Source organism: Cibotium barometz, chromosome 29, assembly GCF_041138505.1.
Source record: "Cibotium barometz isolate CiBa-2024 chromosome 29, ASM4113850v1, whole genome shotgun sequence".
NCBI classification, from domain to species: Eukaryota; Viridiplantae; Streptophyta; class Polypodiopsida; order Cyatheales; family Cibotiaceae; genus Cibotium; species Cibotium barometz.
This window is the reverse complement of record NC_141074.1, coordinates 11773193-11786164: the sequence shown is the minus strand read 5'-3', so window position 1 is coordinate 11786164 and position 12972 is coordinate 11773193. Positions and strand designations below refer to the sequence as shown.

General features: G+C 47.1%; 2 protein-coding genes across 2 annotated transcripts in view; one reads left to right on the top strand and one right to left on the bottom strand.

Annotated features, from left to right (window-relative positions):
• Positions 1-12972, bottom strand: part of LOC147621843 (phosphopantetheine adenylyltransferase 1-like) — a 164101-nt gene that overhangs the window by 43526 nt on the left and 107603 nt on the right. The window lies entirely within an intron of this gene.
• Positions 1401-12972, top strand: part of LOC147621844 (Transducin/WD40 repeat-like superfamily protein) — a 61882-nt gene continuing 50310 nt past the window's right edge. Inside the window, exons 1-2 of the mRNA XM_086822864.1 lie at positions 1401-1661; positions 1754-2353. Of these exons, the coding sequence (XP_086678990.1) occupies positions 1626-1661; positions 1754-2353 (636 nt within the window). The 5' untranslated portion in view covers positions 1401-1625. The remainder of the gene's footprint in view (positions 1662-1753; positions 2354-12972) is intronic.

Below are 12972 nucleotides of genomic sequence, written 5' to 3'. Positions count from 1 at the left end.
TCCTTCATTTTAGCATCTACCGACTCTGATGCTACCAAAAGCTTTTAAGATGTACATGATTGAATTTGTGGAGACACTCTTTAGCTACATGCATACAACAAACTCAAGTGCTCGTTTGCCAGGCCCATGTTTAGTATATCTTGCAATTTTACAATTGTTCACTAGAAGCTTGCCAAACACTTGTGCTTTGCAAGAGGCACACATTTGGCATATATATTGACCAAGGTGTATTTCCAACCACCTATTTTTTCCATCTTTGCATGTATTACTCGGCCCTTGCTTGTGGCTCCTATACAACTGTCAAAGATGTGAAGTTGCAAACAAGCTTGAAAAAGATGCCCTTGAGTTGCATCTATTCGGAACACTTGAGCACTTCCTTACCATACCCATGTTTAGTATATCCCCACAAGCAAGGGTAACAGATTTGGAGATGCCTTCATGTTCTGTATGTTCAAAGCAATTAAGTGTCTACTCACCATACATTTTGTATATGTGTCAATGCAGCAAAAACATGACTCTATAGCGGCATGTTTCTAGCAACCTAAACATATCATCACAGCTATTGTCTCTCGGTCCTATGCTTATTGGTAATCATTACTTATATACTATTGTCATGCAAAAAAGAAGTTCTGTTTTATCCTTTTTCTATCATCTGAGCATGTATTTAATATCCCTTGATTGTGGCGCCTATGTCATCACAGGTTTTCAAGTTGCAAAAATATTTTCCTAGTAGTCAATACTATAAGGTGTTAGCAATATCAACTGACATCCTGCATAAACAACCTTACCACTCTTTGCAATCTCAACATATATTAAGTGGCAACAAACAAATGTGTTAATGCAAGAAACATTCACATCAAACCATCTTTAAAAAGCGAGGAAGTAAGTATACAAGAAGCAACAAACAAATGTGTTAATGCAAGAAACATTCACATCAAACCATCTTTAAAAAGTGAGGAAGTAAGTATACACAAGCAATGAGAGCATGCCATTGCCATCAATAACAAAGAACCCATAAAAAGGTAAACCAATCACAAGAACATACAAAGGAATAAACCACCTTGCTGTTAGCTTCTTTTTGCATAAATAAAGGCAATTCAACATAAAAGACAAGCAATAGCATCGCACCTTACCGTACTAAAAGCAGACAAGAGGATAGTAAGCACAATGGATAAAGAAATGAGTTACCTTTGACTTTTGAGGACTTCGTGTGAGCACCTTATATGAAAGAGAGCAAACCCCTGAGATCCAATGGTAACCCTCCACACCCTTCTTTATAGCAAACCCTACCCTTACCTCCCATGGTAAGAGGACATGCGAGCCATAACTCCAACCCTCCAATGGTAAGAGGACATGCAAGGCATGGCCCTAGCCTTCCACACCCTTCTTTATAGCAAACCCTACCCTAACCTCCTCACCATCAAGACTCTCGACTATGCAAGAATTTCTATTTAATTATTCTCTTTTCTCATTTTCTGCCAGTGATTTTAGGACACATTAAGGAGTCTACTTCAACAAAGGCAACCCGCTCTCTCCAAGCAATATGACCCATTATAGTTTTAACTAAGACAGTCACTTTGTCGAAGGCAATCAGTGGAGTGGGAAAGCAAGACAACAGAGAGGACATGGATTCAGACGAGGACGACGAAGAGCTCGACCAGGTAACGTTTCTCACAACAATTTGATGCCAGCTCCTGCAAACCCTAGGTGGGCGGGCGCCATTGTGATTTGCTTTTCTCTGTTTTGCATATAGGGAAATCAGCCACCTGTGCCTGTGATCGAGGATGAAGCCCAAGTGTGCGAGGGATTGCGAGCCCAGTTCCCTCTCTCCTTTGGCAGGCAAGAGCGCAAGCAAGTTTCCTTGGAGGCCGTCCACTCCACTACAAAACGCCATAGCTCTGCACTCAATGATGGGAAGAAGCAGGATTCCCTGGGCTCCTTGAAAGAAAGGTTTCTTGCCGCAAGAAGCATACCGAAGAAGCCTGCGCCATCAAGTACCCACCACCATGAAGCAGAGAAATCGTTCAGACCCATACATGGACCCCTCCCCATGGCCACACCAGAACCACTAAAATCCTCAGAATCCCTAGCAAATGTTGAGCGGTGTTTAGAACAGCCTGCACAAGACGAAGATGACATAATGGTAGGGCCTCCCTTACCTCCCAAACCTAGTCTCAGTGAGAGTCACGGTGAGGAGATTGGCCCGCCCTGTCCTCCACCAGGGGAAAACCTCAGCAGCACAGATGATGAAGACGGTGACACCAATGAAGATGATGATGATGATGATGAGGAGGAGGAGGATACTTACCAGGTTCCCATGAGCAACGAGATTGTCTTGAAAGGGCATACCAAGGTACCTTGCCTGGACACCGAAGCCCTGTGATATTTATTTTTTTGGCCGAAGCATATACACATTCGGTATTTGAGGAGATGAATAAGCCGTTCCTTTTATCATTGCCAACAATTATTTGGCTTTCACATGTACTCGCAGTACCATGTCTCTCCACATATATTTAGAGGCAGGCAAATACAGAGCATGTTCCAAAGGAAGCGATCTTTGGAACATGTATTCTAGTTGGTCAGGTGCTCAAGTGGCTATACAGGTGGCCAACCAGTCATGGATGCTTTCTTTTGGCCCCCACCCCTGCCCAGTCATCAGAAAATTGAGAATCTTTGCGATTATACACATTGCTTCACAGGGGGGACTTTTTTCATGGCACTGACTGTCACATGTGTATTAATCCAAATGCATGTGGACATGATTATGGCAAGGGCTAGATAGGTTGATATCTATGTAAAGGAAGTTGGGGCAGTTTCACATGGGTTGTATCTGAAGGAAAGTTATGCACCACCTTGAAGTAGACTTAGGAGCAAGGGTAGTAGACAATATGGAGCTTGAGAAATTAACAGCAGTTTACACTATGAAAAGTGGTGTGAATGGGCGAGAAAGGAGCAGGGGATCATTCTCAGTTCCCTCTCTCAACTGGTAGTGCTGTTGTCTTGGTTCTGGATGCTCCTGTTGATACCTAGGATCCAACGTCCAAACTGGGAGATGAGATGCTTCAATGAGGGAGTGAAGGGCTGCTCTTATAAGCTGATTTGCCCCCTTTTCTACAGGCTGAGCAGGCTTGTCGAGGTGTCAGGCTGCAAATGGTCGTGAGCTCATCATGGCTGGTCATGGAGTTGTAGTGATGCAATCACTAAAATATTGCCTGAATATTATACATACATACATACATATGTATATATATAGGAGGGGACTACCCTCCCAGTATTTACCCTCTTTTAGAGTCTCTGAGCATGTACTTCAGCCTGTTGGAAGGTTTTTCATATATCAATACAAGGATCTCTCTCTCTCTCTCTCTCTCCCAATAGAGAGAGAGAGAGATCCTTGTATTGATATATAGAGAGAGAGAGAGATCCTTGTATTGATATAGAGAGAGAGAGAGATCCTTGTATTGATATATGAAAAACCTTCCAACAGGCTGAAGTACATGCTCAGAGACTCTAAAAGAGGGTAAATACTGGGAGGGTAGAGAGAGAGAGAGATCCTTGTATTGATATATGAAAAACCTTCCAACAGGCTGAAGTACATGCTCAGAGACTCTAAAAGAGGGTAAATACTGGGAGGGTAGTCCCCTCCATGGCTGGCCGCTCTCCGAGGGAACTACCTCATACAAGTGGGTTTTTTTTTTTTTTTTGGGGGGGGGGGGGGGGGGTTAGCAGTCATCTCCTGTTTGGATATTTACACCAGGGCCTCTGTTGTGGGTGTGCTCGCCGGATTAGGTGTTTTCTCATTTTTCCCCACTTTCCATATTTTTCCCTATTTTTTCCTTGGTGTGGAGGGCTGTCCGACTGCTCTGCTGCCCCCGGCTTTCCCCTGTATGCTGGCCGACTGGAGAGTGCTGGCCGACATGTGTCTACTGCTGGCCGACTGGCACTGATTGCTGGTCGTGGGCAGTAGTGGTTGCTGTCTGCTGTTTACAGCAGGCCGACAGGCTGCCCTGGGGCCATATAAAATGGCCCCTTGCCCCCCCCACATTGTACATTGTATTCCGGGATTTTCTTGTGTATATAGTTGAGTTACACGCTTCTCTCTCTCTCTCTCTCTCCCAGTTCTGCGTTTGCACTTGGAGTTTTCAATTCTTGTCTTCATTTCCACTGCATATTCTGACATGGTATCAGAGCTCTAGGCTCTTGGAAGATCTTGGGAACTGTGTGAGCAAGAGGGGGGTAGTTTGAAGTGCTGTTTGGAGGACTGTTTGGGCTTTGAGGAAATAGGATTACAAGCGTTTGGCGGACTGAGTGCTGGACAGCCACTTGTTGTTATTTCTTATCTCATCCACCTCCTTTCACAAGACTTCAGGACCGAGTGCTGGACAGCCACTTGTTGTTATTTCTTATCTCATCCACCTCCTTTCACAAGACTTCAGGATTGTTTTGGGCCGTACGGGAAGAGGAGAAGCAAGCGAAAAGGCGGGCCGTGTTGCTGGACAGCCACTTGCAGGTTTAGTTCTTCATTTTATTGCACCCACACTCTCTTTTCAGTTAAAACCCCGCAATGGCAGATTTGCTTGAGACGGCTAAGAAGCACGTGAAGATCCCGACACTCCCCATATTCCCCACGTTCCTGGTGGACCGTCAGTTGGACGGGAACAACTACGGCGTATGGAAGGTAATGATGGAATCTGTTTTGGAGTCTTATGACTTGGCTGATTTCATTGTTGTTGGGGTTCCACGGCCGGAGTTAGAGGAAGGGGAGTTACTCTCTATTTGGAAGAAACGGGAGGCACAAGCACAGTTATGGGATCGTGTCAATGCCAGAGTCCGTTCTTTCATCTTCCTCAATTACATACCACAGGTGATCAATCATATAAAGCATATGACACTAGCCAGAGGTATTTGGCAGCATTTGGCTTCTCTCTACAACAGGGTATCCCCCATAAAGAGAATCTTCTTGGAAGTTCAGATGCGGGTGATGAATCCTGCAAAGTCGTCAACGATGCGGGAGCACATCAACAAGCTGCAAGCTCTTTAGCAGGAAGTTCTCCAGGCAGGGAAAGAGATATCATTAGAGGATCTCAGGATATGGACATAACATTGCTGTCACATTTGTCCTCTCAGTACTCAGCCTTTTACTCTTCATTGATCACCAGGCAGGCTCAGCACCATCACATGGGAGGAGCTTGTGCCCATGGTCTTGGACCAGGAGGAAAGATTCACGAACCCTCCACACGGCGGAGGTTCCGAGGCCTTAATCGGCCAATGGTTGAAAGGCCGTAATAACGACAACAAGGGTAAAGGGAAGGCTTCATCGGACAAGTCTTTTGAGAAGAAGCCCGACTTAGACCGAGAGAAACTGAAGGCTGAGAGAACCTGTAATGATTGTGGTGAGAAGGGCGACTATTGAAGGAAGTGTCCCAAGTGGACTGGGAAGAGTGCTGATTCTTCAGCTTCAGTTGCAAAGACTCCAACCTTTGTGCACTTGGAGATGATGGACACGGATGCTTCATCTTCTTTGAGCGAGGAGGCAGTTGGCTTCACCGCAAAGGATACTCGGGAATGGATTCTTGATAGTGGTGCTTCCAGGCACATGACTCTTTTCTGTGACTTCTTTGAGGATTTGAAACGGCAGTCAGGTGGCATTTTCATTGGTGACAATTCCACTATACCGATACACAGTGAGGGCCGGATGGAGATCATTCCCGATGGCAGAGGGGGGAAGCATTCCTCTTTTGTTCTTTATGTCCCCGTACTTGGTTTTCATCTGTTGTTAGTGCATGAGGTGTGCAAGACTGGCTTCTGGGTGGAGTTTGAGAAGCATTCTGTTGCTCTACAGGACCGTGAGACTGGCTAGGTTGTTTGGGAAGGCGGCGTGGAGAATGGTATATACAAACTCTTCACACTCTCCACTTTGACAGGTTCTCAGATTGGTGACTTGTGGCACTTTTGGTTTGGCCGCTTGAATGTGGATATGCTGCTTCGAGCTTTCCGGGACCAGATAATGGTTGGCTTGCTAGATGTTGGCAGTAGGCAAGGACACTGTAGTTCTTGCATTCGTGGTAAGCAGCACAGGGAAACTTTTCCGAAGCAGGCTTCCAGGCGGGCTTTGAAACCTTTGGAGTTGGTACACACTAACTTGTGTGGACCCATGCAGACAGCATCCTTGGGAGGTTCTTTGTACTTTATGCTGCATGTTGATGATTGTTCCAGATTCACATGGGTTTATTTCCTTTCACAAAAGGACCAAGCTTTTGCTCGGTTCAAGGAGTGGCATGTAATGGTGGAGAAAGAGTCTAGCTTGCAGGTGAAGACTCTTTGGGTTGACAAAGCAGGTGAATTTTCTTCCAAAGCTTTCGTAAGATTTTGTGCGGAACATGGCATCAAGAGGGAGCTGGCTAATACAGGTTTGCCATGAGAGAATGGAATAGTTAAATGAAAGAACAAGACTATGGTGGAGATGGCGAGAACGATGCTGGAGCATCGTGATCTCTCGTCCACTTTGGGGAGAGGCTGTGGCTACGGCTGTCCATATCCTCAACTGGTCTCCGACGACTTCAGTACCGAACATGACTCCCTTTGAGGCATATTTTGGCAGGAAACCTGATGTCTCCCATTTCCTTGTGTTTGGGAGCGATGTATATGTTCACATTCCAAAGCAGAGGAGGAAGCTCGACTCAAAGTCCCAAAAGCTTGTCTTTGTGGGTTATAACTCTCTTTCCAAGGGATACAAGTTGTATGATCCAGAGAGGAACGTGGTTGTTGTCAGTAGGGATGTGGTCTTTGATGAGCATGTTTCGGTTTCCACTGCTGTTGATGATCCGCCACTTCTTGGAGACCTAGAAGATTCTGATGATGATTCCTATTCGGTCGTTCCAGTTGGACAGCCCCAGCCAGTTGAGGAGGTTGAGCCCGTAGCTGGAGAAGAGCCCCCGCAGCAGTAGGAGGCTCTGCGTTGTGTTCGAGTACCCAGGTGGTTGGTGGACACCCTTCGGGAGTTAGGTATCACGGAGCTTTTCTCCGAATGGACCTGTCACGTAGGCTGTAACGCCTGTGACCGACGGCAGACCGGATGGCTATGTCCGGGGTTCAGTGGGAGAGGACGCCCATGCGGATTCATGGGCGGCCAGGCTAGTGTGGACGGCAGGCCACACACTATATAGCCTGGGGGATGAGGGGCAATCCTCATTCTTCCTCTATGGCTGAGTGGTGAGCCAGAGGCCGTTCCCTCCTGTGATAATGCCCGTAGCGGCGTTACGGGAATGTAACAGGACCTCACAGGATGGACCTCAAAGATCGCACAGAGTCCGTGATAAAAGTCATTCAATGGAGCTTTTATAGGTAAACTATGCTTTGATGTCTCATTTCATGCGGGACAAAGAGCCCACTTCCATCAAGGAAGCCCTTGCACATGATACTTGGAGGAAAGCCATGCAGGTGGAACTGGATGCCATTGAGAAGAATAACACATGGGAGTTGGTACCGAGGTCGTCGAAACGGTCTGTCATTGGTGTCAAGTGGGTCTTTAAGACCAAGTATACGTTAGATGGGTTGGTGGACAAACACAAAGCCAGACTTGTGGCCAAAGGTTATGCTCAGCGGCCTGGCATCGACTATGAGGATACCTTTGCACCGACAGCGAGGATGACCATGATTTGGACCGTTCTTGCCCTTGCTTCTTCTCAGCAGTGGCCCGTATATCAGATGGATGTTAAATCTGCGTTCCTTAATGTTGACCTGCAAGAGGAGGTGTATGTTGAGCAGCCTCCAGGCTTTGAGGTTCTAGGATCAAAGGGTATGGTTTGCAGGTTGTGGAAGGCCTTGTATGGTCTTAAACATGCTCCTAGGGCTTGGAATTAGAAGATTGATTCGTTCTTTCTATGGGCTGGATTTTAGAGATCGGTTGCAGATCCCAACCTATATGTGTTTCGGGAATGCGACATGGTCATGTTGATCATCCTTTAGGTGGATGACCTCATTCTCACCGGCGGTCATGTGGAGCACATTGCAGTGACGAAGGCTACCTTGTCAAAGGAGTTTGAGATGACCGACTTAGGTTTACTCCACTTCTTCTTGGAATTGGAGATCTGGGAGACCTAGAGGGGGTTCTTTGTCTCTCAGCAGCGGTATGTTCATGAGTTGCTTGAGGCCTTTGGGATGGAGAAGTGCAAGCCTATCAAGTCGTCGATGGACCCGAACACGAAGCTTACAGTGAATGATCCTTGTGAGCCCATTGATGCCTGTCTATACCGGAAGCTGGTTGGTTCATTGATCTGGTTGCTGAACACCTGATTGGACTTGAGCTTTCCTGTGAGTCTGTTGAGCTCATTCATGAAGACGTCATTGAAGTCTCATTGGGACGTAGGATTGCGGATCTTGCGGTATCTGCAGGGTACGAAGGATCTTGGACTCTTTTACACAGGAGGGGGATTGATGAATGGAGTCAGACTCCAAGGTTGGAGTGACTCAGGTTGGGGAGGAGATCCAAACACGAGGAGATCCACATCAGACTACAGTTTTCCCCTCGGCTCAGGAGCGGTTTCATGGAGCAGTAAGAGGCAGCCAACTATTGCCTTGTCGTCGACAGAGGCAGAGTACCGGGCTGCTTGTGCTGCTGCTTGCGAGGTTGTGGGCTGCGGAGGTTGCTTGGTGAGATTGGGTTTCCACAGAAGGAGCCCACAGTCATCCAGTGCGATAACCAGAGGTATCGCTATTGCTCGGAACCCGGTCTTCCATGCCCGGACCAAGCACATAGAGATACAATATCACTTTGTTCGTGAGAAGATCTTGGCTGGTGATATCTTGCTTCTTTATTGTTCGACGGAGGACAATGTAGCAGATCTCTTCACGAAGTCTCTACCTCAGGCTATGCTCCGGCGGCACTCCAGCTCACTGGGGTTGGTTCCCCATCTAGGAGCTGAGAGGGGATGTTAGCAGTCATCTCCTGTCTGGATATTTACACCAGGGCCTCTGTTGTGGGTGTGCCCGCCCGATTTAGGTGTTTTCACATTTTTCCCCACTTTCCATATTTTTTCCTATTTTTTCCTTGGTGTGGAGGGTTGTCCGACTGCTCCGCTGCCTCCGGCTTTCCCTTGTATGCTGGCCGACTGGAGAGTGCTGGCCGACATGTGTGCTGTTGGCGGACAAGAGGGAGCTGGCCGACTGGCACTGATTGCTGGTCGTGGGCAGTAGTGGTTGCTGTCGGCTGTTTACAGCAGGCCGATTGGTTGCCCTGGTGCCATATAAAACGGCCCCTTGCCCCCCCCCCCCCCACATTGTACATTGTATTTCGGGATTTTCTTGTGTATAGAGTTGAGTTATACGCTTCTCTCTCTCTCTCTCTCTCTCTCTCTCTCTCTCTCTCTCTCTCCCAGTTCTGCGTTTTTTTGCTGTGCACTTGCTCTTGGAGTTTTCAATTCTTGTCTTCATTTCCGCTGCATATTTTGACGGGGGGGGGTGGGGGGGAAGCCACCCTCGTGGCTTGTAATGCCAAGTGAAGTTGCTGTCTCTGTCCGAGAGGAAGGGACCATACTGCCAAGTGCGGAGGAGGGCCTCTTGATGTCTCCATATCATAGTCACATGAAAACTCGTTTCTGGAGTGAGAAACCCCGAAACCCCGAAACGCAAGAAACGTTTTAGAAACTCCTAATTTTTTTGGTTTCTAAAAAAAAAAAGTTTCTCAAAATGTTAAAAGTTCCTATTGTTTGGAACTTTAGCAATGTAAAATTATATAGGAAAAAAACCGAAACCTTGGTGTTTCTTAGCTGAAGGCCGAAACGTTTTGCCCCGAAACCCCCAAAACCCCGAAACGTCAAAAACCCCGAAACGTTTCTAGTGACTATGCTCCACATGCGGTCCGAATCTTCCTGAAGCTTCCCACATTGACTGCGGAGGGTATGAATGATATCTGACTAGATGGCTCGTGAGGTGGTGAGAGGCTGACGAATCTTCATCTAAACTTGTTGCGCTTTGGGACAGTTCCAAAGGCAATGGCACTGGGACTCTTGGGTGTGGTTGCAACTTGTGCACTGTGCTGGACGACAACCAATGGCACTGTGCCTGGGAGAGGTATGTTCAAGTGGGGAGGCCAAACCTCAAATATAGTGCAACACCATCGCCAACTGCTTCGACAATCGCGAGTCCAACGCCATCGCCAAATTGTTGAAGCAAAGAGGGAAGTCACCAATGCTAGCTTCGACAAATCCAAGCTGGACTGCTCGCAAGACTTATGTCCTCCATAGAGTCTCGAAGTGTTAGCTCAGTTTGCCGTAGACTTTGAGCTCAACCAAACCATGCCATTCCAAAGGAGACCAACTCCACAAATAGCATCATCTCAATATCCAATTGACCAATCCTATGGTCAAAAACAGCGAGAACCATATGACAAAGATCAATGTCCCAATCTTCCTGAGTCACACCTTAGTTCCAAAGGCAAAAACCATCTCTGTTAGCCACAAGTGTAGACAGAGTTATCCATAGTTGCAGTTATAGTTCATGGTGCGGCCAACTGTGAACCATACCCAACTGTACCATCTCATGTGACTAGTACACAATATCATAGAAGTCCCACAAGCAGATGTATTGTCAACCTCCAGTACCTTCGGGTGAATACAAAAATGTCACCAAGCGACTCCTAGATGACAATTGAGCCTGCCTCTAACAAGGGAGTGGAGGTGCTACCCCCCTCTTGAGCATCAGGCAATGCTCCAGACCCCAGCTCTGCTGAACCTGAATGAGCCGTAGCAAGAGTCAGCTCCAACCCAAAGACATCAAGATAAAGCTACAATACCTGAGGTGAATCTGCCAAGTCACCCTCCTCCATCCACATCGCATCCATCGGTGAACAATTCTTGAACTTCACAAGATAGCGACAGGAAACTTTACCTTGTACCTTTCTTTCCTTGTGTGCCAGTATCTGCTCAGGAATAAGAACCTCATCAAGTTCCTCCGCTTCCGTCTGAGCCTCATCTGATACATCCTCAGGCACCCAAAACCTGCTTGCACTCCACCCAAGTGGTAAGCACAAGTCCCCAATGAAGCATAGTAGATCACCACTGCTAAACAGAGAAAGAAACTGTCTTCCGAACCCATGAAGCCTCCGTGAAGATACCACCGGTGACAAAGTGTCGAAAGCCATAGCCTTCAACCCATCTTTTGCACCATAACACTTCAACTGCTTCTTGTTCCTGGTTGACTACTTCTTGTCCTTGGTGTCTTTTCTCCTAAGCTTCATCCTTAGCTTTTTCTCTTCACCTCATATAGGCAAAGACACACAATCCTGCACTTCCTTTTCACTTTCCACTGATGAAGCTTTTAATGTGACTCTCATGAGACAACCTCAAGCTCGCCCCCTTAGGAAAGTTGACGACTGTCTCGACCAAAGCAATCACGGGCTCGCCTCCTTGAGAAAGTCGATGATGTCCCTGCAAACGGAACCATGTAAAATGGCCTCGGTCTTTAGACGAAACCAAAGGGTGGTGCAAAAACAAACTTGCACACAAAACACTTCAACACCTTTGAGGACCAAGAAAAGGAAAACAAACAGGGGGAGCTATAGTGCTCTTGCAAATAGTACACGGACACCGATTGGCCCCAAAACGCAGTGGCGTCTCTTGCGGTATTTCTTTAATTGATTAAAAGAGAGCTTTGATTACAATAAGGCTGGAAACTCAGCCGCCGTCACAGTAGAACTCCTAAAGCCTGCAAAGACCTTGCATCATGGCTTCTTGTCCACTCGGCATCCACAAACAAGTCCAACCATTGTTCACATCAAAAGACCCTTTCACATGAGTCCTGCATACAGAAGCTTTCTCCAATGATCAGGGCTGCCACAACCATCCATAGCCTCTCACCCTATGAACAACATCACACCTTGACACATCCCGTGCTCCTGCATCACAACAAAGACTCCAAACTATTCTCCAAAAGAGAACTTGCATCACAGCAGAGCATACCATACAGTTGACACACCTGTACCAACCCTCTCTGCCTTCCAAGGGTACTATCCATCTCAGTCATGGATTCCCGAATCCTTGTCCAATCAGCAGCAAGGCTGTACCAAATATGTGTCCATTCCTTTACCTTCTGCCTGCATGTGACCTATCTCCTGGAGAACCATAAACATGTTTCCTCGAGAAACCTATGACCTGTTTCCACGGGAAACCCTTAGGCCTGTTTCCCTTTGAAACCTTTGTCCTGTTTCCATACAAAACCATTCACAGCACCATTCAACAACAGTGCCAACAACGGCATACATCTAGGTACCTGTTCCCTCATGAAACATTTGGAAACATAGAGATGCCCATAACTGTAGGTCCCTTTGTTCCTTTCCAGTAGGAAGAAAACAATCTGCTCCATGAGCATGCAGCCATGCAAGCTTGCATCACTCCCATGCCAAGGAACACATTCAAGTGACCTGTACTTGCAGCCGGAAACCCAAGCACATAGCTGAATTTGCTGCCCAGCCTTGTACTCCCTCCTACAGTCCACACTTCTATGTCCACCACTGTTTGTATGAACAACAGTTCAGCTTCTTGCCAAAAGCAAAGGAGAGAGAAGAAGATGATCGTGCAGGCGCCTATATACTCTGCAGCACAGCAGCCAATCAGTTCTCCAAGAGCTAAAGAGAGAGAGAGAAAGAAGGCCTGTGTCTCTGTTCTGTAGCACAGCACAGCAGCCAGCCCTTTACTCTCCCAAAAGCATGCCTAAGGAGCTATTCAGCTGCGCCTGTAACTTCTGTAGCACAGCCCACCTGCTGTCCTTCCAAAAAGCCAAGGTTATTCAGTTGCACAGACCCGCCTGCACTTGTTTTCTCCAAAAAGCAAGAGTAAGCCTGAAGATATTCAGCTGCGCTTGTATTCTCTGTAGCGCAGCCCGCCAGCAGTACCTTGGCAAAAGCATACCACAGAGGCGCAGCCCGTCTATAGCTCCTTCCCAAAAAGCATGAGAGAAAAGCGTGTCTCCCAAAACTGG